The 26,591-nt window shown below is 31.4% G+C and overlaps 1 protein-coding gene across 25 annotated transcripts in view; it reads right to left on the bottom strand.

Moving 5' to 3' along the window:
• The window catches only part of LOC100166736 (ensconsin), a 38,738-nt gene that overhangs the window by 1,797 nt on the left and 10,350 nt on the right, over positions 1-26,591 (bottom strand). For 2 of the 25 annotated variants that reach the window (XM_016808996.2, XM_029491787.1), the window contains exons 2-16: positions 25,023-25,150; positions 12,834-12,905; positions 12,251-12,319; positions 11,412-11,512; positions 11,142-11,309; positions 10,918-11,045; positions 10,618-10,766; positions 10,391-10,486; positions 8,475-8,867; positions 4,595-4,890; positions 4,106-4,390; positions 3,749-3,990; positions 1,841-1,964; positions 1,425-1,744; positions 796-971 (exon numbers count right to left, since the gene is read on the bottom strand). In XM_016808996.2, the coding sequence (XP_016664485.1) occupies positions 796-971; positions 1,425-1,744; positions 1,841-1,964; positions 3,749-3,990; positions 4,106-4,390; positions 4,595-4,890; positions 8,475-8,867; positions 10,391-10,486; positions 10,618-10,766; positions 10,918-11,045; positions 11,142-11,309; positions 11,412-11,512; positions 12,251-12,319; positions 12,834-12,905; positions 25,023-25,092 (2,689 nt within the window). In that variant the 5' untranslated portion in view covers positions 25,093-25,150. Of the gene's footprint in view, positions 1-795; positions 972-1,424; positions 1,745-1,840; positions 1,965-3,748; positions 3,991-4,105; positions 4,391-4,594; positions 4,891-8,474; positions 8,868-10,390; positions 10,487-10,617; positions 10,767-10,917; positions 11,046-11,141; positions 11,310-11,411; positions 11,513-12,250; positions 12,320-12,833; positions 12,906-14,943; positions 15,359-22,260; positions 23,386-25,022; positions 25,151-26,591 lie in introns of those variants that run through there. The other 23 variants (XM_016808997.2, XM_016808994.2, XM_008190627.3 and 20 more) reach the window with 23 other exon arrangements.

The raw sequence follows: 26,591 nt of genomic DNA, 5'->3' as shown, positions 1-26,591 counted from the left end.
ACAACAAAAAATTGGTTTTACCAAACAAAAATTAGATTTGTTGTACAGTTTTAAGACAGAGACACCACATCCTTTTAAAAGTTTTCTATAACCTGTTGCCACTAAATTTTATATTAGCACCTTCAATTATTTGAAGTACGGCATATTAAAGAAGGGTTTTAAAAACTAAACACAATGATTTGATTTTTGGAGAAAATTAAGAAAAATTGTTCCTTTAGTCACGAAAGAAAATGTAGTGATATCAATTTTAAAAATTTTATATGTCTTGACAATAAATGTTTGACGTCTCATTTCAACCCCCAATTAATATTGTTTACAATTCAATTTTTATAGAATTAATTTATTTTGAAGACTGAGAAGCGAATGTATTCCTAAACATTAACTACAAATTCAATTTACTGAACTAACTATTGAAATAAAATAATATATATATAAAATACATTAAATCAAATAATAGATATTATTGGAATAAGGTGTTTAATTAAATAGAATGAACAATATATATATTTTTTATTTAAATTAATTATCATTCTGGTTTAAAAAAAAATAGTAAAATGTTTCTCTTGAGGTAAGGGGTTTATAAATTATATATACATATATATCTATACATTTTTTTAATAAAATACAGGATGTTTATATTTTTTTTTTAATCATTGTCAAGACATTTCAATAAGAAAATGTATGATAGTATTCAGCATAAAACAGAAAAGTAGTATTAAGCCCTTAATGTTTGGACAGGTAGACAGGTAGACAGGATTACAGAAAGGACTTGTTGTTTATTACAATTTTATTTACCATTGACAATTTGTTGTTCTGATCTATTAGTTTCTTGGTACGCGGGAAAATCCGCGGTGTTGCCTTGAATGCACTTGCTCATGCCGATATCAATGATTTGTTGCGTTGACAGAGCGTCAGACGGAATGGGTTCTAGCGATAAATCTAGCAGATTGTTAGTCACGTTGTTTAATTGTCTGAAGGTAAAAAAAAAAAAATGTTAAAGCACATCAAAAAACTAATTCTTTTAAATTGAATAAGTTTTTATTAAACTGAAATTGAAATACCAGTTATGACATTACTTTATTTAGCTTTTATTTTTTTGCAACTAAATTTTTTAATTTCTTATTCTAAAGCATAGTATTTTCACTTGAATTTTGATGCGCAAAATATCAATAGATTTATAAAAAATATATATTTTTATGTTTTTAAGGTTTTTATAAGAATATAGTGAATATATATCACCTCTAACCACTTCACTTTTATTATCAAAACCTTGAAAGTTTAAATGCTTTAATAAAAACAAATTATAACTAGATTTAATTTAAAAACGAAAGAATTTGTTCAAAATAATTAATGTCATATAATTATGTGAACGTCAAAAATTGCTTAAACAGCAAGGTTAGGTAGATACTGCTCTGTATACGTACACTTCCGAACTGAAAGCGGAGCCACCGTTGGCCGTCGGAAGGCAGCCGTTGCTTTGATGCACCGCCGAGTTGTCCGCACGGCCGTTTTGTTTGGAACCGGAAGTTTCTACCGGAAGCAATCCGTTAGACTGCGTATCGCCGGGCGGTGATGTTGGCGACGAAGATGCTGATGACGTCGTTGATGACGACGAATGAACCCTCTCGGCGGTCAGCATCGCTTCGGTCTCGGATACCGGTCCTTGACTAGTCGTCATCGGGTCAGACGACGGTTTTTCCGTTTTATTCTCGCCGGCTTGTTGCTCGGCAGATTCAGTCTCTTCCTGGAAAACGATAATTTTATTTTTAAAAAACCAACAACACAAAGTGGCCATCTGATCGCTATTGGGTTAGACCTAAGGCATTAATGATATACAAACTTTAGTCGACGGGTTTCCTTTGCCTTGGTTCCTAGTCCGTAGCATGATGGCCTCGACTCGTTTACGTCTAAGCTGCCTGTCTTCTTCCTCTTTTTTCAATTTGATTTCCATCTCTTGTCTCAGCCTGTGGGAAAAGTTTAGTTAAAATATTAGTGAAATACCTAATGTAGGTACCTAGTATATATGATGCAGGATGATTATATTAAAAGGGTAAACACAAAATATACAAAAGGGTTTTTTTTTTTTTCGAGGGGGGGCTCCCAAAAAAATTGCTTTTAAGCCATAAATACATTACACAATTTAAAATATTTCTGTAAGTAAAAAGACGAGTCTGTTGGCCGTTGAAGAGGTCATGGGGGGGGGGGGGGAGGACTGGTAAACACACACATTTTAGATACTTTTGAAATACTTCAGATAAGTAAAAATCGTATTTGTGTCGGTCATCACCAACGGAGCAGAAAATTAATTAGATTTTCAACTTCAATATCTTTTCTGGTAGGAAAGTGAAACTAGTTGGATAAAAGTAAAAATAAAATTATGGAAAAACGGGAATTATTATTACGCATATAATAACCATTTTTCAACAAAATCGACTTTCGTATTTTGTTTTAAACTTTTAACTCAAAAACATTTACACCAAATATGTAAATTAGCATTTCATATAAATGGTATACTTTTCAATATAATTCTTTTGAAGCTACTCATAGACATTTGAAATTTTTGATTTTTTATAAAATGTTGATAAAATTTTTTTTGGTAAGGTTAAAAAGCTTAAAAACTTAATACAAGGTTCTCTAATAGTTGTTATGAGTGGAATTAAAAAAAAAAAAAAAAAAAACAATAATATTTTATGAACGTTGAACGTTAAAATTTTCAAACTATTTTGTGGTAAAAATTTTTTAAAAATGTTTGATATTCATACCTAAAAAAATTAAATAGGTACAAGGTTCTTCATAAGTTTTTATTAAAACTATTTCAAATTAATAATAAAGTTATATAATATTGTGCACGATTTTTTTTTTTATGTATGTATTTTAATTTAAATTATATATAATAGACGAAATTTTCAAAATTGTTGATTTGAAATTTTTCCATAATCAATAAAAATGAAGTCAAAAAACGATGAAACTTTAAAGTACAATTATTATTGTTTATCTACCTATAAAATAACGAAGATATATCTAGTATAATAAATTATAATGACGGTAAAAAAAATTATAACGCACCGATATATTAATTGGTTTATCATTTGATTTTAGATTCTATATATAGGCTATTTCTTAACACATTATTATATTATACGAAACGTATTAATGAAAACAACAATATTTTCGCCGATGTACTTCGAAACCATATTTGTTCTATGTGAAATATAGTTCTTGTATATTATTTTTTTGGTACCTTTAAACTGGTTACTTTTTTATGCAAATAAAATTTTTTTCAGAAATCTCATATGCATGCCTCTAACAGGTGGTAAAATGCTTTAATAATTTATTATAAATAAAGGTGTTTTAGCTCTACAATAATTGTTCAATATCTAGTGACGTAACCATTTGAACACATTTTTGTAAAGTTACGTGGGAGACAGAGATATACCAAACCTTATATGGACATAATATGGGCATTATAACGTACCATCATTGTATTGGCGCTTAGCCAAATGACTGCAATATAGTAATATAATGTACATGTGTAACAAGAAATATAATTATTTTTCAAATTTTCAAATTCATAAAATACCAATTTTTAGATAAGTGCATAAGATTTGATTTAATAGGTTATTAGCCCTCCTCAAAAAAAAAAGTTGTTGGGTGGACTGGCGTCGTTTAGGTTCTAATGTTCTATACTCGAACAATGTAACTCACTATTTACACATGATGGACTATAGTTGTGTATTATATGACTTACTTTTCCGCTTCTTCTTTTGCTTTGCGGTCAGCTTCTTCCTTCTCCAATTTCAACTTGTGTTCTTCCTCTTTCCGCTTTTTATCTTCTTCTTCACGTTTTTTCGTCTCTTCGATGGCCAACTGCAACCGCAACTCTTCGGATTTCCGAGCCTCTTCCAGCATTCGCAGTTGTTCTTCTTCTTGCCGGCGTTGTTCTTCTTCTTCACAACGCAAACGTTCTTCTTCTGCCAATCGCTCGGCTTCCTGTCACGCACGAAAGGGAAGAAAATCAATAGAGTAAATAACACGTCCAAGTTTTACTTAATCAATTATTAGCACATCAACGTATTATGTGCAAGATAACGGTAGTTGGACATACCAATCTTTGTCTTTCTAACTCCGCGTCTCTCTCTGCTTGTTCACGCGCCAGTTTTCTGCGTTCCGCCAACGCGGCCTTGGCTTCTTCTTCCGTCGAGATCTTTTGTTTCGTAGCCAACATCGAAGCGGTCATGTCGCATTCGGCCAGGTCGTTCACCGACCCTTGGATCGAATTTTCACGATGACTGTCTTCGTCTTTGGAAATCACCGCAGTTGTGTGCTGCTGATCAGAAGATTCGACGTTATCGGAAGTTTCAGTAGAATTCTTTGCGTTTTTATTTTTGTCCTGAAAACATGCATAGCATAGATTATCATAGACATACATAAAATATCATCAAATACAGTAAAATACTACAAATGTTACAAATATTACACAAATAAATACAATTTTTTTTTTTGGTAGGAGACTATAAACAATAGATAAACAATTTATTACTATCATCAATTTCCATTGTCATCGTAATCAATAATATAAACGTCACTATTTTACCTTCACAGCCGTCGATGACTGCTGTTTTGTATTGTCGTTGGGGAACTTTTTCGTCTCCACTTTAGGGGTAATCGACTTTTTGGTAACATTCACTTTGGGCAGAGGCGGTCTTTCGCCAGTGGCCGGAGACTTTGCGGGTGGATCGGATGTGACGCCGGTCACAGCTATACTGATTGGTCGTGGTTTGCGTGGCGTCGCCACGGGCCTGGACCTCGGTTGCGTTGGCAAAGGTCCAGTGCTTGACTGACTCATGGAACTCTGGGGTCGATTCGGCGTCATTTCACCAGATTTCATGCCTAAACAATCAATCAACATACGGATTAGTTTGTTTCCATGCTCGTGGCTTGTACGCGCACGTTTGTTTTATGCATTTAATAGATAATTAAATAAAAAAAAAAAATTAATGAGATGGAAATTAGACAAGAAAATATATAGATTCAACCAGAAAATCATACACGCAGAAAAGTTAACATTAATGTTGTACAAGGTCTTACGACAGTAGAATATTGCTACACTATTGTAAATGTTTACATTTAATAACTGTGTAATTATCGTCGTTTATTTTTCTACGATCGTGGGTATTCGTTACAATCGTACTATGTTTTGTACGGTCAATATAAAACATTATTTAATTCAAGGCTTTACACCCGAATGAACTATTATAGGTGTGAAGAAGCCTTGGTTTAACTACAAAATAGTAAAGTAGCCACTTTTTTATAAACATTTTGATTACCATACAGGTCGTCAATTATATCGTATAGAAAAAACAGAAAACTTCAAATGATTTATTAGTATAAAATTGATTTAGAGAAAAAATATTCTGCGTGTATGAATAATTGGCCCCTGTAACCAACTACTATAGTATTATATTATTATATGATTATATAAAATCGATTAACATTTTAGTGAATTTAAAATTAATGTGTCTGGAAATATAAATATTAGACAAAAGTAGAATACAATAAATTACATTTGGTAAAAATATTAGTTATGGAAACTCGGTGTGGATATGAATCGCCTTGGCCCAAACTCGAGTACCGCCACCTGTTGGATAAAGTGCACTTACTGTTTGATCGGGTTTGGGCGAGACCAATACGCATGCATTGAGGACACAAACATTATAATAAATAATAATTAATAGGTACATGCATTTTATTTTTAAACGTTACCTAGTAAAATATGGGTGTGTGAATAAAATACGGTACTGACAAAATAAACTAAACAACTGAAACTATGTACTTAAAATTAAGACGTCGAGAGTTACAGTTGTAGGTATATTATTAGACCAATTTTTCAGCGTACCTTTCTCATTATTTCATAACATACTTACGAACGTTCTTATTATATCTGTTGCCTGTTGGGTTAGGTTAGGAGAGGCCTTAAGTAGTTAATGAATTGAAAATTACTAGAAACACTTGAAGTCTTGAACACAAAATATAATCAACAATGTACATAAATTGTGCCGTAAATGTGTAATTGATTAAATAATGAACGCCTATGTTTAATTAAGCGTAAAACGTATTTACGAGTTTAACCTACATTATTATGATTAAAATATAGGTAGTTAGATATTTTATATCCAGAACTGAAAACACACATTTTAACGGTTAACCAAGATAACCAAGTAGGTCAATAATAAACTATGTAAAGTACACCATTTGATTTTAAGACAGATTCATGCAATAAACATATATATATTTGTACATGCATACAAAATTATAGCTATAATATAATTAACCACTAATAAGCACGAAAAGGCAAAAAGCGTTTAATAATTCGAATACTATACTGGCTTTTGTAATATATAAGCAAGTAATACTATAGATAGTACCTACATGCGCGCAAATATGCAATTATATGCAAACTTCCACCTCGGTCTATTCGTTTGTTCGCGCAGGGAAATATTCACGGCATGATTAACGAAAACAGAATCGTAGGTACAGATGTGACACACGTGCGCATAGTCATGGATTGTTTAAAAATATTGGAAAATCCCAATTTTAATATCTATGTTGTCCGTCAACACACAAGATGGAAACGCGTTGAATTTAAATAAAGAATATAGGTAGGTTAGATATAAAAATATACTTTAGAGTAGATTCAGAACTCAGAAGACGCATGTTCGATCGTAAGTTTAGGCTAGGCCGTAAGGTTCGCTATGTCGATGTAACGAGCGTAGACACAGTGCGGCGTCTTTCACGTTCGTAAAATTTATACGATTTCGCATAATATAGACGTCATGTCTTGATATTACATAATAAACGTTCGGTAATATATTATGAAGTTAAATGTTGAAACACCGATAGATTCATTTTTCCCCACACCTTGCAGGCATAAGGGTACTACAGTAGTAATAATAATGTAACATGCGATATGGATAGATGTGTTAAGTTAGCCGTTAAGTGAGGGTTGTTGGGTGTATTTGTGGAAGTCAATTTAAACATTTTAAACCTTATCGTAACAACATATATACACTTATAGTGTATCAATGTATTACACGTTAAGTTTTAGTTAAAATGTCCGCAGCGTGTTATACACGTCTGTTATCTTTGTCGGATACAAATCGCAATGGCAAAAACAGATTATACGATTTTTCTATTTGTACCTAACCTAACTGTTAGGTAAACGTATACAGCAAAGATGCAACATATTGCAAGATTTCCCATTATATGAAACTAATAGAGGATTTTTTTAAATACTTAAATGTTGAAGTTGTTTTAACGAGCTATAGGATTTTATAACACATAATATATATATATATAAATAAAAACTATAAAATAAAAATCGACAGTCAATCGTTAATTGAAGTTTGAATGTCCAAAAAAAGGAAAACAGACCATTTCAGAAAGTAGGTATCCACCATTAAAATAATAAAGTTCAAAAATAAAAAATAAAAATTTACTTTAGTAAACAAATACAATGTTGCCATAAATAGTGCAAGACACAGGCTGGTACCCCTATAGAAATAAATAAAATGATTTTTGTGACTATCAACGGAAAAAAATAAACGATAAAAAAAATATGTAAAACCACGATATGGGCATATAGGTTGATTACCTGTATTACGAAAATAGTTCTATGTTGGTTAATATGAAAATTAAATAAAAATAGTAAATTTAAAAAATACGATCAATCATTTTTTGAATACGATTTCAAAAAATATCAAATAAAATAAAAAATACAAATTAGTAATCAAATTTTGAATTTTCCTACTTTGTAACAGAAAATACATTTTTATTGGGAGTCAATAAAAATAGGCAAATGTCAATATCGATTCTGTTAGGCTATAGAGTAACATAGAGATATTATAATATTGTAGTCGTATAAACTATCAAGTAACAGATTTATTTATGCGTTAAAATATAACACTTTCTCGACATATAATTTAACAGTTTAGTTACGAAATGAAAGAGATGCCGTGTGCGATGGATATACTGCAGAGACGACAGCAATATTATACGACTTGTACTATGTACACCTACTTTTATCGGTACTTGCGTAGATAACTCATATATATATTAGACCTTAGACGTCGGTCGAATATAGATTTGATTTATCATGGACGTGATCGTTTTCGAGAGGAGAGTTCGGTATGTCGGTAAATCTCTGCGAACGTGTTAGGGGGTCGTCGCCCATATTGTTATAGGTACACACATTATATAATAATCGATAAGTGACGGATATACGCGGACAAAAATAGGTCGGAGGGTGGTGTGTGTGGGTTAGGTTACGGTCAAACGATAGTAAAGGAGGATATTGTCGTGTTAACGAGGTGCAGTTTGCGCGACTAATTTCCGTATATCATATTATTATCATGTCGTAAATTATATTATACAACTGGTATAATGATATACGACTGTATGATGTATCTTGCACGTACCTGCACCACCGCCGTTTGCGAATTCTCTGGCGCGCTTGCGCAGTCGCTCGGCTCTGGTGGGTCTGGGCGGCGGCACCGGGTTCAAGGCGATCATACTACGGTGGTGCGTCGAACGATCCTTGTTGGCACCTAAAACAACAGATCGCCCGCCGCCGCCGGCCAAGTGGCTCATGCTGCGCGCCGACGACAGCAGTCGTACGCCTCCGCCGCCGAGAGCGGTGGCAGCGGTGCCGTCCAGCCGAGTCATCGAACTCGCCCTACCTGGTGACCGACGGGACGAACTGGACGATCCGGGACGGCTGCAGGGCGTCAGGTCACGCGGGGACACGATGGTGGGCATCAGGTCCGTCTTCCGTCTGGCCGCCCTCCGTTCGGCGCTCCCGTCACCGCCTTCTAAACACATATATGTTACACATGTACAAACGCGCTGCACCGTCACCTCCAGAACAAATCACCAATAGTCGGCGGGATAATATTATATATTAGTTTTTAATTCAGTGGCGTCGAGAACAGTATATTAATTATGCACATAATATATTATTATTATACAGCATTACTATATTATACACCTTAAGCTATAGCGTTTGATCGTTCGCTACAGGTGTATATGGAAAGTTTAAGTTTATACGAAAACCTGAAGATTTAAATCGGAAACGTGTATAGATCAAAGATCATTATTGTATACTTATATAATATTGGTACGGACTTTGGAATTCAATTATAGTTTTAATGCCATAACAAAGAAACAACACCAAAAAATCACATTATTTGTTTTTCATTTTATGGTTTTGTTGACCAAAGATGGCAATTCAAATTAATTAATTAATTTCGATTCAAAGTATCATAATGAGAGTTTGTAAACGCCATGGAAATTAGACATCCTTTACGACTGGTCCCATGCTGAACAACAATATTATATATATTTATAAAACATCCATTTCTACTATGGACAGTAATGAGCGTATGAGCTGTCGGGACGAGCCTTTTCTTTTGAAAATATGTACATAATATTAAAATATTAGGCTGCTACCGTAGAGTAATGCGAGTTCACAACGCCACTGTTTCATATAATACAATATATTTATATATATGCATATAGTATGTTCACGAGCGCGGCTTCAGGGTGTAGAAAACACGCACGTGCAGTTTACAGAGCTAATTAATTAATTAGTATACAAAACGACGGTAATTTTGTTCTACTAAGTAATAGGTACACACGCAGATAGGAAGCGGATAAAGTAAATAGGCGTGTACGCGGGGCTAGCCAAAAGCTAATTAAAACATAATAATATAACATAATGTACGCGTTATTTGGTCGGTAGATGGTTGGGGTTTCATTACGATAAGCCACAAATATACAAATACTATAGTTATAAGTACTACTAATCTATATAAGTATACTAACTACTGCCACCCAGAACGCGTTTTTTTTGCAAACGGTCTGTGTCAATATTACAATATAATAAAATTATCTTCTTTTCTCAGCACCTAAACCCTGTCGAATATATATTGTTAATTATCTTCTTAAAAGACTAATTCGAAATAATTAATTATGTACACGGTTAGGCTGAACAATCGTAATTTTTTTTGTTTAAACTTAAATCATAGTAAGCTCTAAATTACGTAAATCACAATTTCATACCAACTATATTGACCTATACAACAGACGGAATCAATAGAATAAGATTATTCAATCAGTATTAATATACAGCATACGTAAAATCACGCACTAATTCACAACATTTTTTTATCGGACAAATTGGTTCTCGGTCCGACAATTTGCAAGTATAAATATACATGCATTTGAAATTAATATTCTATATTATATATAGATGTTATGCAATCGACACACAATTATATTAGGATATGACACACGTATTGTATATAGTATAGGATTTTCGTCCCCAAAAACTCACCACACCCCACATCTACAGGGTATTCTGGGATAACAGGGTAACACATATCACTCCAACGCAAGACATCCATTACGGAATGTCTCTTATTATTGTACTCTGAAAAATCTGACGTTCAAACAATTTCTTTTTCTAAAGTTTATTTTATTTTATTGTACTCGTAAACCAAAAACACTGATCATCTATATGGCGTGAAGGTAATATTACAAAATATATATAGATGAGCTTACCGTCGGTACTGCGGTTCGACAGACCGCCAGCTGAAGCAGCCCTTTTTTTCCCAGAACATTCGTTCAGCTCACGCTCTGACGACCTCCTTGTCAGAGGGCCCATGGGAGTTGTACTGCTCAGCATCATCACATTGCTGGTAGACGTAGCTCTAAGAAACAATTTAACAAAACCAATGATACATGAGCAAAATACAAACGCTTAACTGTGTATTTAATGATAAGAATCTAATAAGTAATTGTGCGAGAAATAAATTAAGAACAGGAATTACTTTCAAACTATGGTAGGTACACTTTATTTACCTGCGACTAGCCCAGTACGATCCACCGGTTTCTGATGGTTCAAGCATGCGAGGCGTCGAACTTCCAAATGCAAAAACAATTGAACTACGCTCATTTCTTCTTTTTGACACAATTCTGGCCTCGCGTTCCTATAATGAGTAATGATATTACGTTCAAGATAAATAATCGATTAAATACAAACAAGATCAGCTCTTGTAAGCCAATTATTTTATTTTTATAATTACTAGATTTTTTTTTAGTATAGCGTCTCTTTTCTCTCTCTCGGCTTCAAACAATTGTCTTTTTCTTTCTTCCACTTGTTGTCGCCTTTCAGAATCTCGTGAACGCATTTCATCTAAACGTCTCCGCCTTTCCTCCTCTTTTTGTTCTCGATACCTTTGTACAGCCAGTGCCTGAAACGAAAATCAAAATATACGGTTAATATTTATGAACGCACAGATAACGTACATCGGATAATGGATAACAAAAGTATCGGATCATCGATACGAAATTACTTGTTGTTTGAGTTCATCGAGTTTTCTTTGACGTTCTTCGTCGTGTTTTTCACGAACAAGTCGTAATCGTTCTTCGCGGTCTTTGATTGCATTTTCTTTTCCTTAAGACAAAAGAAATAATCTATTTTTAATACATTGTTTTAATAAACAGTTATCTAACCCATAATAACTGCAATCACCCACTCAAATGGCATTGAGAACCGAGAAGCACATGTGAGCAGTATAAATAGTAATGCTCACATTATTTAAAATCAAAACACAAAACTCACAAACACACGATATTATTATTACGATAAAACAAAGGTAAAATATTAGTTTCGTAGCTTGCTATATTTATATCCTCGATGTAAAAATAAACACCCAGCATAAAATAATAAATTCAAAGACTAAACAAAATTGTTAGCGTAAAAAAAACATCGAATATGAATGAAAAATGAACACCCTCTGATTGTGTATAGCCTCGATAGTCAATATACCCATAACATAATATATATTTTCAATTTTTGTTTAAATTTAAAAAGCATATTTTATGTTGTTTTTTTTTATAGTAACTAACCAAACAATTTTATGATTACTCTGAACATAAATATTAAACATACAATAATGATTTAGCATTTTATACATTACGCATTATACAACTGAATTTAAGCTTTTAAGTATTATAATGAAATGTAATACTATTAATTTTAAGTTCGAACTCAATATTAAAATATATACCAAATAATTGTTAGTATAACACGATAATACAATAATGGACAAACAAACAGATGATAATTTATCTAAAATTATATTGTGTTAGTTTTCGTCCTATTAGACAAGAGCAAAACATTTATGTAAACCTGTTTCGTCTGTTTCATCATAAAAGTCAAATGATTCTGCACCATGGGCAAACCAATGAAGTCCGCCTGCTGATCGAATAGAAAAAAAAAATAATCGCATTTATATTTTAAGGATATTATATAATATTTTAAAAAGCTAAGATATATTCATTTTATTCTAGTGGTTTATCGTTTGCGAAATATTAAAATATACGTAAATATACATAATATGTATAAAATAATAAATAATATTAGTATACCTATATTATAATATTTGATGACCTAGTACAGTTTCCCAATATAATTTTCGCCATATAGTTAATTATATTAAAGAAATTAATAGTATATAATATATTATTATGATATAATTTCAGAAATAATTTGAAATATTACACTTTATAAATACAACTAGATCATTGATAGCCAAAGTTTAAGTTTGTTTTCTACAGAATAACATTTTGTAGATCTAAATTTTATAAGAATATTTTTTTATTGGACGCGGTTTAATAATTATAATATATACTCCTGAGGTATAACAATAATATTTTAAAATGTTGTAAAATATTATAAAAAATATATATTATCAAAACTATAAAATGCTAACCTCTAGAAGAATGTTGAGGTGGTGTTGGTGCCGTACTTGGCCGGTTGTCAGAGTTAACAGTGGTCACTCCTGCTAAAAAACAAAAAAATAATAACACAAATTAAATAATTGTATAATATAATATTATAATGTTACAAGCATTAAAGCATGACACATTATTAAGATAAATAAGGATTATTCGTAGGTCAGAAGTGTACTATCATTAAATATTCGGCCGATCCCGTTTACTGCTGCAGTGCAGTTGAATTTAATACAACAATAATATTATATCCTAAACGTACCTATTGTGTTATTCAACGAGTCGAGTGAGTATACGAAATTCGTGCCCACTCACGTAAGACTCATCATAAATTACATTCGTACATAATATGCGGAGCAAACAATATAATAACTCGCACGTATCGTCATCTAGCCCAGAATACGGAGAGAGGTAGAGAGATAGATTCTCCTTTAATTCGGTTATTCGAATATGATCGTGATGTGTAACATCGCGGTCGAGCCATTGTAGTGCAGTGTATATTAGCCAGAGCTGCATACAACTATAATAATAATAATATGTAAGCCACCGCTATAAGCATAATAACATATACTTATAAAAAAATGACGTTTTTCTTATATGTATATTCTATTCGACATTGCCTCGTTTATTTCGTGCCGCCGTAAATGGAATTTATGAAAATTTTTTTTTCGAAAATGACATCATGGCGGTCGCGACCTTCACGAACGAATACAGACGGTCGGTGACCACTCCTAAAAAGAAAACGTTATGCGGACTGCACAGTGGACACACGCAATATGAGCGCGAGGCGCAAAGAGAACGGTCGCGCACGTTGTTTCTATTCTTAAACCGGACAACAACATGATAATTTTCGGCTTTCGGCCTGTTTTTTACGTTTACCGAGAAATAATAAGATTACAACGGCGGTGAAGGCGTTAAGGCAGACTGCACATACGTTGTCCATAAATTACGACGAAATAATATTAAACTCTGTTCATGGACTGCAGTATATTTTATAGGCTCAACGTTTTGAGGCTGGGACGACTAGGAACGCAACCCTATAAACACACTCTAGCTACATCTGTCTAGTAAAGTATTTACGTCATGTAGTAAGTATTAGCAAAAGTGCTTACATTTATCGACAAGCGAGCATTTAACACGACGGAATAAAAATTCCCATTATCACGGTATAAGGTATAGGTTACGTGACGTGTTTAACACGAGAAAGCTTCTGCACATTCTGCAGAGTTCGAGTGGACTTAATCATAAAATCACTCGGCCGGATATATAATACATAATATGACGCAAATAATCGATTATGTAGATCTCGCGACGTGCAGCGATCTTCTCTTCTCGATCGCCCCCGCGTACCACATCATGTTTGTAACATGTCTTCCGTTACAGCGAAATCCCGAGTCAATCGGGGCCACGATATAACTATACTCACCGCATTTGGTATACATATACGGTGAAACTTTACCAACAGATTGTTGTTGTGACAGTCGTCGTGCTACAATCGAACGTAATAATATTATGATTATTGATCCACGATAAATGATCGGAAATGTGTTTGCGCGTGTATAGTGCGGGAAAAGAACATATAATAATAATATATGACGACCGGCGACTCGACCCGGGTAGACGGGGCGTGGTGGTGGGAAGAATTCAAGAATTAAACTCACGATGACTCATCGCGAAAGTTTAATAGCATACACTTGTAATCCACCATAGGGGCGTCGATGCGATGTTAAATAATCGTTGTTTAACAACAATGATTATTAATAAGAACCAGATGTCCCAAATCAAAAAACTTGGGGAATATTGTCATTTACGAGTTACGTTTATCTCAATATTCCAACTGTCCACATTCGTTAAGCCAAAAACAAGATTTTTAATCCAACTCTTGATATTACCTACTGCTAAACTGCCAACCGTTAGAACAATACCTGTATATAATACTACAGCATGTCGAAGCTTATGCAATTTTAAATAAGTAGGTAAGTCGTAAGACGTAAAGGACAACCAATACAAGTCCAAAGTCTAGCTAAAAACATAATCGTTTTATACGCAGGTATATATTTAATTATATAAAGACCAACGGCTGCAGTGTACCGGCGGTGGCGCGGGCAGTTGGCGGGTCAAACGTGACGTGCAGACGTGGACGACGTCGAGGTGGTGGCGGCGGCGACGAGGACGATGTCAGGCCAGGAGCGTGGCGAGCTCGCGGAACGGGCGCGGCGGCCGCGTCGACCAGGTGGCCGTTGCCGCCCGACGTCTGCAGAGACGACACCAATATGCCCCGGAGGGCGAATAACGCAGATTCCGGTATTTTTCGGGGCGGGGGTGACGGCGGACGATGTAAAGCATCGTTAGCGGCGAAACACCGGAGCAGCGGTTCAGCGGGACGTTCCATGGCCGTCGGGGACGACAAACTGCTGTACACAATACAATATACGCGCGTTATAAGCCGCAAACGATATAATTACAACGATATTATAGTATTTCGTATTTCAACGACGACGACGACTAACTAACGGGCGACGACGACGTAAACGAGGCTGCGACTGACATACATAATAATATTATAAGACAACACACATACATATTTTATTGTATAAACGTATCTCGTGATGGGAGCGGAGAGACTACGTCGGCGGTAGGTCGGTCGGTCGGCCGTTCGTCCGTCTAGATCCGCTCACGTATATAATATTATACGTCTTATGCCGTGCGCACCAACCGCGGTCGGAGGTGGCCCGTGAAAAAAAATTAATATTAATATTAATAAGTGTGTGTGTGTGTATGCATGTGTGTCGGTTTATGCGCGAAAACTGGTCGGAGAAATAAGAAATAGGTAGTAACAATCGTCTAATTATAATCGTTATTCGTCGGCGTACACGCGTATATTATTCTATGGCTATGACTGCTATGAGTATATTATAATATGGGCGAGCGGTATTCATCTTAAATATTATTATTGTGTGGTATTGGGGTTTTCAGTTTTTGACTAATTAACGAGAAGGTAGCGCTCGTGCCACCGTCGACTACTTATTATAATGTATTATAATAATATGCGCGTAAGCACGTTGACGGTATAATACGGTTATCACCGCTGCAGACGAGTCAGCGGATAAGGAAAATTGTAGAGATAGCTCTAAAGGTAGGTAAATTATAATTATTAATTCCTGTATTATTAAAAAAATTAACTAGGGAATTTTTCGTTTCGTCTTTAAGGGCTATAAAATAGTATGGATATATGGTATTTATAGTTTAAAAAAGAAAACGTATCTAAAATAATATCATAATGCTTATAAACGACCACGATAGAAAAATATTTTAAAGAGATATACATTTTCGAGATAGCTATCGGTCGAATGCTATATATAGATAAATAACAGGTGCACATTTTTATCTATAGTCTATACGCAATATCACAAGTCATCTCGGTCGTATGCAATTTTCTTTTTATTATTTCCTCTTAGAAAATTTTTTTCACTTTTCAAATAGGGCAATACTAACTTATAGTAATAAAAAAAAACTGAAGTACTACGTACTCGCGAGGAATGATAATCGTCAACAATTTAAATATCAAAATTCAAAACGACATAATATTAAGTATACTACGGCGGAGAAATGGACCGTTGAATATATCGTATTATGAATGTGATACTTAATAGTACTGATTATAGTTTGGAATGCTGTTCAAGATACATATAACTCTAAACTGAATACTTAAAATATCAAAACTATCTACCTAAACACCATAATATAAAATATATTTATTTAGATATACTTATATTATTATATATACATTTATACCTATAGGCACAATAACCTATTAACATTTTTAAATTTTATTGTTTTTATTTATACTTTCCATTCTCAAAGAATACTAAATTGTTAACTACTGTAGCCTATAAACACAAATAATATAAATATATAACTATTTTAAATTTTTTTCATAGCCGGTCCATAAAATATTTAATTTATATTAACATTCATTGATCATTATTCATTTTTTAAACTCAAGAATTTATGTTGTTATTAAAAATGTATCAACGTATGCAAAATGGATATAAACGCGAATACATTTACTACTGACAAATAAAGGAATATAATATCTCCACCAATAGGTGTAATTCGATTCCTGTCCAAATTGTATAAAAGGTGAAAAATATAACGCTAGGAACCTAATGAATAATATGTATTTGCTATTTTACATACATGTTTATTAGTTTAGTTAAAATACATTATGATATGGTAACATATTTAAATTAAATTAAATTTTAAGTTCAGTATTATTATAACAATTTTAGAGAGAAAAATGTCATCGAACCCTTGTTAATAAAAGTATAAAACAAAAACAATATTAGTACTTATTACATTTTCCTCGGAAGATTATTGCAGTAAAATTAAAAATTAAAAATCCAGAGAATTGTATACAATATTGTACGAAATTACAGCCAAAAAAGTTTATATTTCATGTATTACACGTAGAAAGGATATGTGTAGAGGATATATGTAGAGATCAATAGTTCTATGGTCGACTATACTCAACATTTTGAATTCAAATCTTATTTCTTGTATAAATGTGTAAATTACAATTAACTATTTTATATAAGTATCAATATATTATCTCCTTGATTTTCCGAATTATACCTTAATCGTCTTGAGGAATAAATAAATTGCAAAAATAAAATAATAAAATGAGCAATGCTATTGTATTGTTAACCTTAGAATGCCAGGAATTAAAGTGGTACATATATACCAATATAATGTATATGGGTACCTAATAATAAAACTAAAAAATTAAAATCAAAAAATGGTCCTGAATTATCCTGATATTTGGTAACTTTCACTTTTTACTATCCTATATCTTTGGTATATATTTTCACATTAGTGATGCTCACTCAGATCATGTACTCTTTTTATAACCTTTACGTACACATAATACGTCATGTGTCCTAGATGCAGCTTTCTTAATAAAATATAATTCATTTCAAATGAATAAACGCACACCATAGATGCCTATAATAGTTTTCTCTATAAATATCATGATTAAATGGCAGATGCATTTACAAATGTGTATTAGGGGACAAACATTTTTAATTACAGTTATGATAAGAAAATGATATGACGTAAATTTAAGATAATTGTAAATAATATAATAATTTTATCAATATATTATACATAATGTAAATTTGAATGTCAATAACCACAGATAATACTATTGTATATTCTACTTATGTCTTGTTAAAACGAGGTCAAATGGTTGTATGCATACTATACCTATCAACTATGTATGACTATATAGTGGCGTGGAAAAAATTAACGGTTAATTGTAGAATTCAAATACCTTATACGGATTTTTGATTGCACAGTGCAGTATGCCGCGTGCCGTAAGGATCCGTAAAAGCGATTCAATCAATTCTGGTAGTTATGGTGGATAAGTATAAACTATAAACTAATTACCTAACTCAAGTAAATATATTTAATTCTAACCGAAGAACTTATTAGACGAGGAATTCAAATGACCTTCCGGATCAAATATAACTGTATACACGTATCACCCGGAATGACACGTGGTCATTGCCCAGAAATTAAACTTAAAAAAATTTAACAATATGAAAGAGAACCCACTAGAAAAATGTCTAGTTTTTTTTTGTAACAACAATAATTTTCACAGTTTAATAGACCATTACAAGAAAAAATAACATTAATAGTACAACAAACTTTTCACAGCGTTTATGAAATACAATTATTATATAAGTATAATATTACAATAATAAGTAATAACAAATATAATTAAGTTCCGCAAAAAAGTGTGGAGATAGGGAAAAAGACTGGTTACCGGTTTATTGGTGAAACAGTCCGGTATTAGGTTTTTATTATTATATAGGTACATTTAAACGTAAAAGGAATGGTAAAACAATGAATCTATAAAAATATTTTATCTCCTTTAGTTAAATCATTATCATGTCGTGCAAGTACAAAATATCACCAAATTAACTTTTTCATAACAAATCAATAAATAGATTATAATTAATAATCATGAAAAAAAATCTACCACATTTAAAATTAAAAATATAATCAATATTATAACAATACACTTTTAATATAGCAATAACTATACATTTATATCCCAACGGTATCCTATGTCAGGCTACGGTAAAGTGCATGATGGAAGGGTTCAATAGTATGCATTTGTTTCTCGAAGCCGCTCTTTCTTTTTTACAGATTTGTATAATAACAGCAGAAAAGTTTTACACTTTTTAATGATAACAGTGATAATTTTTTTAATTTTAATTCTCCTCAGTTAAATAAATGTATTCAACGAACTTTTGCTAAATCATTTTAATTGCAATTTACTTGACCAAAAAAAAATATTAATAATATTTTCACATTAAGTGTACCAAACGTTTTCATTTGTACTAAAAAAAAAATAATTATTTAAATGATAATACTTTATTTACTAATGGTTTTAATTATGGTTGTCGGTACCTAATCAAATGTATAGAATAAAAATATAACATATATCAAATATTGGCTAATAACCAAGTTATTAAAAAATTAAATAAAGTTATTATTAAAAACCAAGTTCAGAAAATACCAAAAAAAAATGATTGGGGAAGTATTTTATTATTACCTACTCAAGTTATTAAAAAGTTGAAGATACAATCCATATTTTTTCTAGGAAAAACCATTTCAATTTGTGAAGTTTTCAGTAGGTATAGTATTAAAAATTTAAAACATAATACGCATAATAGTATATTAGAATTTATTAAGTGTCTGCTACTACATAATCGATGGTAGGAGTAATGTTTTAAAACATTCTCGGAGTACTCAGTGTAATCAAAAAAATGATAATAGACCGAAGTCAAACTTTTATAATATCAATAGATTTCTTGATACACTGACTAAAAAACGAAATTCGTGTAGTTATACGTGATAGATAGATCATATTATTATTTTAAGAAACTGATGTGTATAATTTTCAATCCAAACCACGCACGTGGATACTGTATTATTATTTCTTTGTTACATGCATATAAATATGAAAATAATTAGATGCCTCAGAATCTCCAGGGTTTCAATGTCAAGGTTTTATAGGAGTTGAAGGCTAGATAGAATACCTTAATAAATTTAACTATTGCAAGTTATCAGCTATTTGTTGGGTTCCATGACAAAAGCTAAGATATTTAGAAAATCTGAGAACTGATAAAATTCAGCTTTGTGACGGTTACAAAATATTAAATCGTTTTTTTTTTCTTATGTATTGGGAATATCGTTATGGACTAATGTAATTTGGCATAGTTACACTTTCACTGGCCAAATTACTGTAATTACACGATTGTGAGAATTGCGTCATTTTTATCATAATGTTCAGTCAATTGTTCTCGAGTATCGCTACTGGAGTAGTCAAACATAAAATAAAATTAATACGATTTAGTACCTACCTACGTATGTATTTAGTACATATATAGTTTTGTTTTTTCAAATGTAGTCTCATTATATAATTGTTATTTTTATAAATTATTTGACAACTATTTGCAAGAATTTTTTTTATCAAGCTATAAATATTTAATTATTTAAATATTTTACGTTTATAACTATAATGAGCTTTATTATTAATAGTATAAAATGTAACAATATTGCATAGATGTTTAAATTATATATATTAATTAATAATAAAAAGGTAATGTAGAAGCCCTAAATATACCCCAATATTATATGAATTTTTTAATATGTCGATAAATTATGTATTTTCACGAATAATGTATTGTTCATACAGTAAAATTCAAACAAATTACAACTATTACTTCCTCCAATAAGCATGTTTCAAAATATGTTAGTGATTTTAAATAATAAGACAACTACGATAAAAAATATTGGATAATTTTCAGTTAATTAGAACATTCTTAGGATGGTCATTGAAATAGGTTTATTGCACGATACGGCCTAAATATTAACAATAGGTGTACGTGTCAATCTCAGAATAAAAATTATATAAAAAAAAAGAATTCATGGCTAACGTTTTTATACCGTCATTAACAAAAAAGAAAAACGTACAATGTCCATTCGAAAAATCCGTCGGCTGGAAAATAAGTAATCATCAAACCGTGTCTGATACGTATGTTTCTCTAAGTTGCCAATAACACCATATTCGTAACGATAAAATTTGGGTAATCGGGTTCAATATAAATAAGTATGGGTTTCAGTCGAGGTTTCAGTTGAAGTTATGAGAACGTTACACGCGCATTTGATGTTTTCACTTACAAATGTAGAAAATTACGTTTGTATTTTACTATAGTCTATATTACAATTTTTAAGCGGGTTATTATGAGTAAGACTTGTATAAAATATAAAAATGTTCGTATTTAAAAACTAAAATATTGTAAAAATGAGGGATCACAATCATGTTTTTACGTATTATAAGTTTGATCATAAGTCATTCACTTTAATATTAGAGCTAACAATTAAACAATACAAAATTTGTTCTGCAGAACGCAATTTGTTATGTTGTACATAAGAAGGGGTTAACAACTGGATGTGGGTGTGACGTTCTCTTAGAGCCTATCATTAATAAATAACAACGATAGAGTTTGATGTCTTATGACATAAACTGAAAAGTGATATTAACAAAATTAAATTAATACGATCTTTTACATAGTATAGGATTTTGTTAGATATACTATAGATAAATAACCATTATTATCAGTTGTTATCATATTTGTACCAGGTAAACAATAACATAATAACAACACATTAATAAATCAGTCAACTTAGAAATATTATCACACGTTAAACATTTTTTTTACTTTTTATAAATGAATAATATAGGAATAAATTAAAAATTGTAAATACTTTGGACAGTTAGTTTATATAATATTATTATCTTGCAAACACCATAAAAACTATGAATAATATATGACCATTTTTAGTAAAATTATGAATTTTTTTCCAACTAATTACCTAAATGGACTTGATCGTAGTCAAAGGGTGTGGTAAAGTTAATAACACATTTTATATAATATATATTATATTCATGAGAATTATTTTTAAATGTATTGAACCAAGTATTCAATTGCATCACATTATAAAATAAAATACTAAAATACAGTAAGTATCCATTTTAAAAGTTGTATGCGTTCAATAAAAATATACGATATACATACACATAATAATATTAATAATAAAAATAATTTAGGTCAAGCTCCATAATTGATTAAATATTCATCGATTTGATACTATGTATATACACAATGTATATTATACATACATATTATTTTAGAGGTACCAACCATTTTAAAAAGACAACCACAGTGACAAAACCGTATATAATTATATTTATTATGTAGAATTGCAACTCAGCATTATTATTACAGAAATAAACGTGTAAAACTATATAATATATATCATCGTGAACCTTACATATCCAAATATTTCCCTGGGGACCGAGATCCGCCTGCAGATATTGTTTTTGAAATGCAAATCTTAATCCGTTCAAGTCGTCCCTAAGTTGATTGCCGTCCATATCTAGCACACTCTCCGGCACCAGCAACAAATTATCGATCCCTTCTTCGGGACCGGTTCGCCTGCTATTCTCGCCACTATGCCGGTAATGTGGTACTCTTAATAGACCCGCCATAGTAAAATCCGTCGACCATGTCACGTTGTAAACCACATCATATTTCGCACGAATAAAATTAGAACACTATTTATATTCATAAGTATATATATACAAAATTGTACTAACGTCCGCACGTGCGAATCGATTGAAATTTGATAGTGTAATGGCTCCTGAATCGCATGGCCGGATTACCAGCGGCGGAGCGACTAGCGACTGAGTAGCACGAACGACACTTACTAACCTACTGAAGCCTGAAACCAGTGCAGAAACCGACATTCCGCCGGCAGCGCGGCTGGAGGGGACGTATAACTCTGCAGTCGATTGATGTACAATAATATTATGTGCCTACATAATAGTTTTGATGATTGCTTTCAAAACGCTAACCGATTTTGCGATGTATAATTTGCGAATAAAAGGTACATTTATTATTACGATTGAGACATTGAGTACCTACTACTTACACTTGATCAATAAAATAAAAATAAACACTCGAGGCTTTATTTCGTTTCTTAAACAGGAGCGTGTGTTAATTATTGTTTAAAATGGATATTATATAGGCGATAAACACGAAATTAATGGTCTTTATAATCAAAATTATATATTACCGATTATTATTGTTGTACTTAGAGCGTATCATCTGCGCATGAACAAATTTCTCGTGATATTACAATATTTCGAAATTCTAACAAGTTCATAGGTAACCTATCTGGGATTATCATTTTAATCCGTACACAAAATAACATAGTAATTGATACATAAAGTCTCGTAATAAATGTTACTAAAGAGACGAGCAATTTAGACTCTCACGATTTCAAATACATAATAACACAGTAGGTAGTACCCTATTTATGCTGGAAAAATATGAAATATTTTAATGTGTATACATCTAATATTTTAAATCTGAGTTGGGGTCTTAACGTTATGTACCTACTCATAAAATTAGTGACCAAATTTTTGAATTGAGAAAAAATAAAAAACAGAGAGTTAATATTTGAACATATTGTTGTAGTTAACAGATTCCCCGACCTATAAATATTATAATAAGTACTTAGTTAGTAGTACTAATAATCTATACAGTAATTTCATCCTTGTATTAATATAATCTGAAAATCGGGGAATACAAAAATTGACAATTTAGGGAAACAACTTTTCCAAGAAAATGTGAAGATATTTTTTTTTTTAAATAAAAGGTTTCATGAGTTATTAACTAATACAAAGTAAATTATTATTTAATAAGTGTATATTAAAATTTCGTTATTGAACTTTTGACAATACTTACTAGGTATAAAAGTTTTATGTACCTATTTACTTTAGTTTTATATATTAATTGAAAATAAAATGAAGATATGATATTTTAAGCTTAATTAATCAAAAGTACCTAACAATTCATAAGTATTACCACTGTTTTTGAACATAAAATGTGTAATTTTGAACTGTAAAACAATAAATAATAGACTTTTAATACATAACTAATTAATAGAAGAGGTGATTTCCCGTTGAATGTATCAGCATAATATAGCAACAAGATGCCGATTATTACTCATCATCACTTCATTTGTACATTAGATACATGAACATGACCCTGACCCTGGTCAGTCTGGTTGGGGAAGTCTATTACAAACCAGTAACGCCAGGAAATGAGGTCAGAATATAAAACACGAAAAAAATAGCTGACAGATGTAAATATCTATAAGAAAATATCCATGTACCTACATAACAGTAGAGATAACGTAACACAACACAGCTTTAACTTTTATTTTGACATCACGTACTGAGGTCATCTTTATATACTTTCTAATCCTAAATCTTCACTACAATTTACATCTAGAAACCACTCACTAAAACGGGCGTATAAATATATTATATATAAATTAATTTAAAACGACCGCACACTTAATGAGGCATAAACAAAGGCTCTTCATCAAAATTATCAACGAGCCACGGTTTAATTAAAAATTTCAAACTTAAATACCTACCTAAAATTGTACAAATAAAATGTTTAATTATGTATGTAATTCGTACTATATTGTATACAAATATAAGATTATAACAAGCAACAATAATTCCATGTCTTTGAAAAGTGAAAATTGTGTAGAAAACAGTGGGATACTTCGAAATGATTGGACACAGTTACGGTCCATCACCTTTATGTACCACGCTTTTCATCGACACCTTCGATTTTCTACAATTAAACTGGGACACTTTCTAAAGACACTTATCCCTTTCAAATGTCGTAACACATCATGATTGACGCATATTTTACAAATTAATTTATAAAAGAATAAAGGATATTCAAATTATTGTTTTGTCATGATATGATGAACACGAAAGTGAAACTCGAACTAAAGATGCTATTTGAATTATATGTAATATGTTTATATAGAACCCAAAACTACGCGAATAAAAAAATAATACATAGAAATTGGATACAAACACAAACAACTTTGACGTCTGAAGATAGTAACTGAACCTATTAAATACCCATACTAAATTTGTTCACCCTTTCTATCCTTTTGTCATGACGTTTATAATTTAACATCGAGTATACAATAAATCTACTTACTCCAATTCTGATTGTATTGATTATCTGATACCCAATCCATTTGTAACACAAATGTGAGAGCATGATTCATAGTTAAACTATTTCCTTACTTATACTTCGTATACAGTGTAATATAATGGCTTACTCACCTGAAAAAAAATATACATACATTAATAAATTGGCAATTAATGTAATTCATAATATAAAGGGCTGAAAATAGAACAAATGATAAGGGTAAAAAATAAAAATAATAGTTTATAATTATAAAGTATTGACGGTAGGCAGTAGACACTAGGCAGGGAGTGTTTTCAAATTTTTAGTTGGTCTATAGTTTACTCAGAAATCCCTGGATTTTTAAATGTATACCAAAAAAATCTTTTAACGTCAATTTTTTATTAAAAAGACCGAAATGGACACTATCTGTAAAAACCAGATATGGCCTAACTTTATGATGGTTTGTTACCAATTAATTAAATATTAAGGGGATTCGATACCGTGATTTTCTGTTTTCGTCTAACACACGCGTAACATAGTATTTTAGACGTGTTTATGCAAAACATACCAATTGATCTAATGAAACGATAAGAATTCTGAAAACATATTTGAATTCGTCATCAAGTCTACTTGAAATCAACTTTCCTACATTTTTGATTTTTTGATTTTAGCGTCTCCAAAAATTGAAACACAAAAATGTTCAAATACTCTTTTTTTATGACTTTTTCTGGAACTTGGGAGATAATATCAAAAATGTGGGAAAGTCTATTTCAAGTAGACTTGATGACGAATTTAAATCTGTTTTCAGAATTCTTATCGCTTCGTTAGATTAATTGGAATGTTTGGCAAAAAACACGTCTAAAATACTATGTCAGCGTGTGTTTGACGAAAACAGAAAATCACGGTATCGAATCCCCTTAATGCGTACCTACATATTATATTACGTAAGTAAGTATTATAATTTATAACTTTTTATCATATGAGTATGATATTGGCATACGATTAATTTAAGTAGAAAAAATATAAAAATTAATACAACATAAATATATACAAAAATTAATCCCAAAGGAATTAAAAATAAATAACTAGGTATGTGTAAAAGTATATTATTCTATTAATATAAATCAGTACATTTATTACTACCTCTGTTAAAATAACTAACAACAAATCAATTTATCTTGCAAATACTTAACACAGAAAATACATGTTTATATATTTTAGATTCTGAGGGGAACGAAGAATGTATTTATTTTACAATGATGTGTTTTTTTTTTCATTTTTTATTTTTTTTTTTGTGTAGGTCATCACCTTTTAGGACAGTAAAAGTGCTTGGATTTTCTTCAACAGTAACTTTTCTGATAGGAAAGTGAATCTAGTTGGTACTTTGGGGGGGGGGGGGTCAAAAGTAAAATTTTTTCAATAGTTTTCAAATGTGCCGTGAAAAACAAAAGAAAAATTCAAGAAAAAGGGAATTTTTACGTTAAATCTGTTTTCGAGAAAATTGATTTTGGTTTTTGGTGTAACTTTAAAACGAATGACTGTAGATACATGAAATTTTCACTGGTTATTTATATTGCCATTTTCTATACATGATAA

This window comes from Acyrthosiphon pisum, chromosome A3, assembly GCF_005508785.2.
Source record: "Acyrthosiphon pisum isolate AL4f chromosome A3, pea_aphid_22Mar2018_4r6ur, whole genome shotgun sequence".
Lineage (NCBI taxonomy): Eukaryota > Metazoa > Arthropoda > Insecta > Hemiptera > Aphididae > Acyrthosiphon > Acyrthosiphon pisum.
Note: the sequence above shows the minus strand (reverse complement) of the source record. Positions and strands in the feature narration are given on the sequence as shown.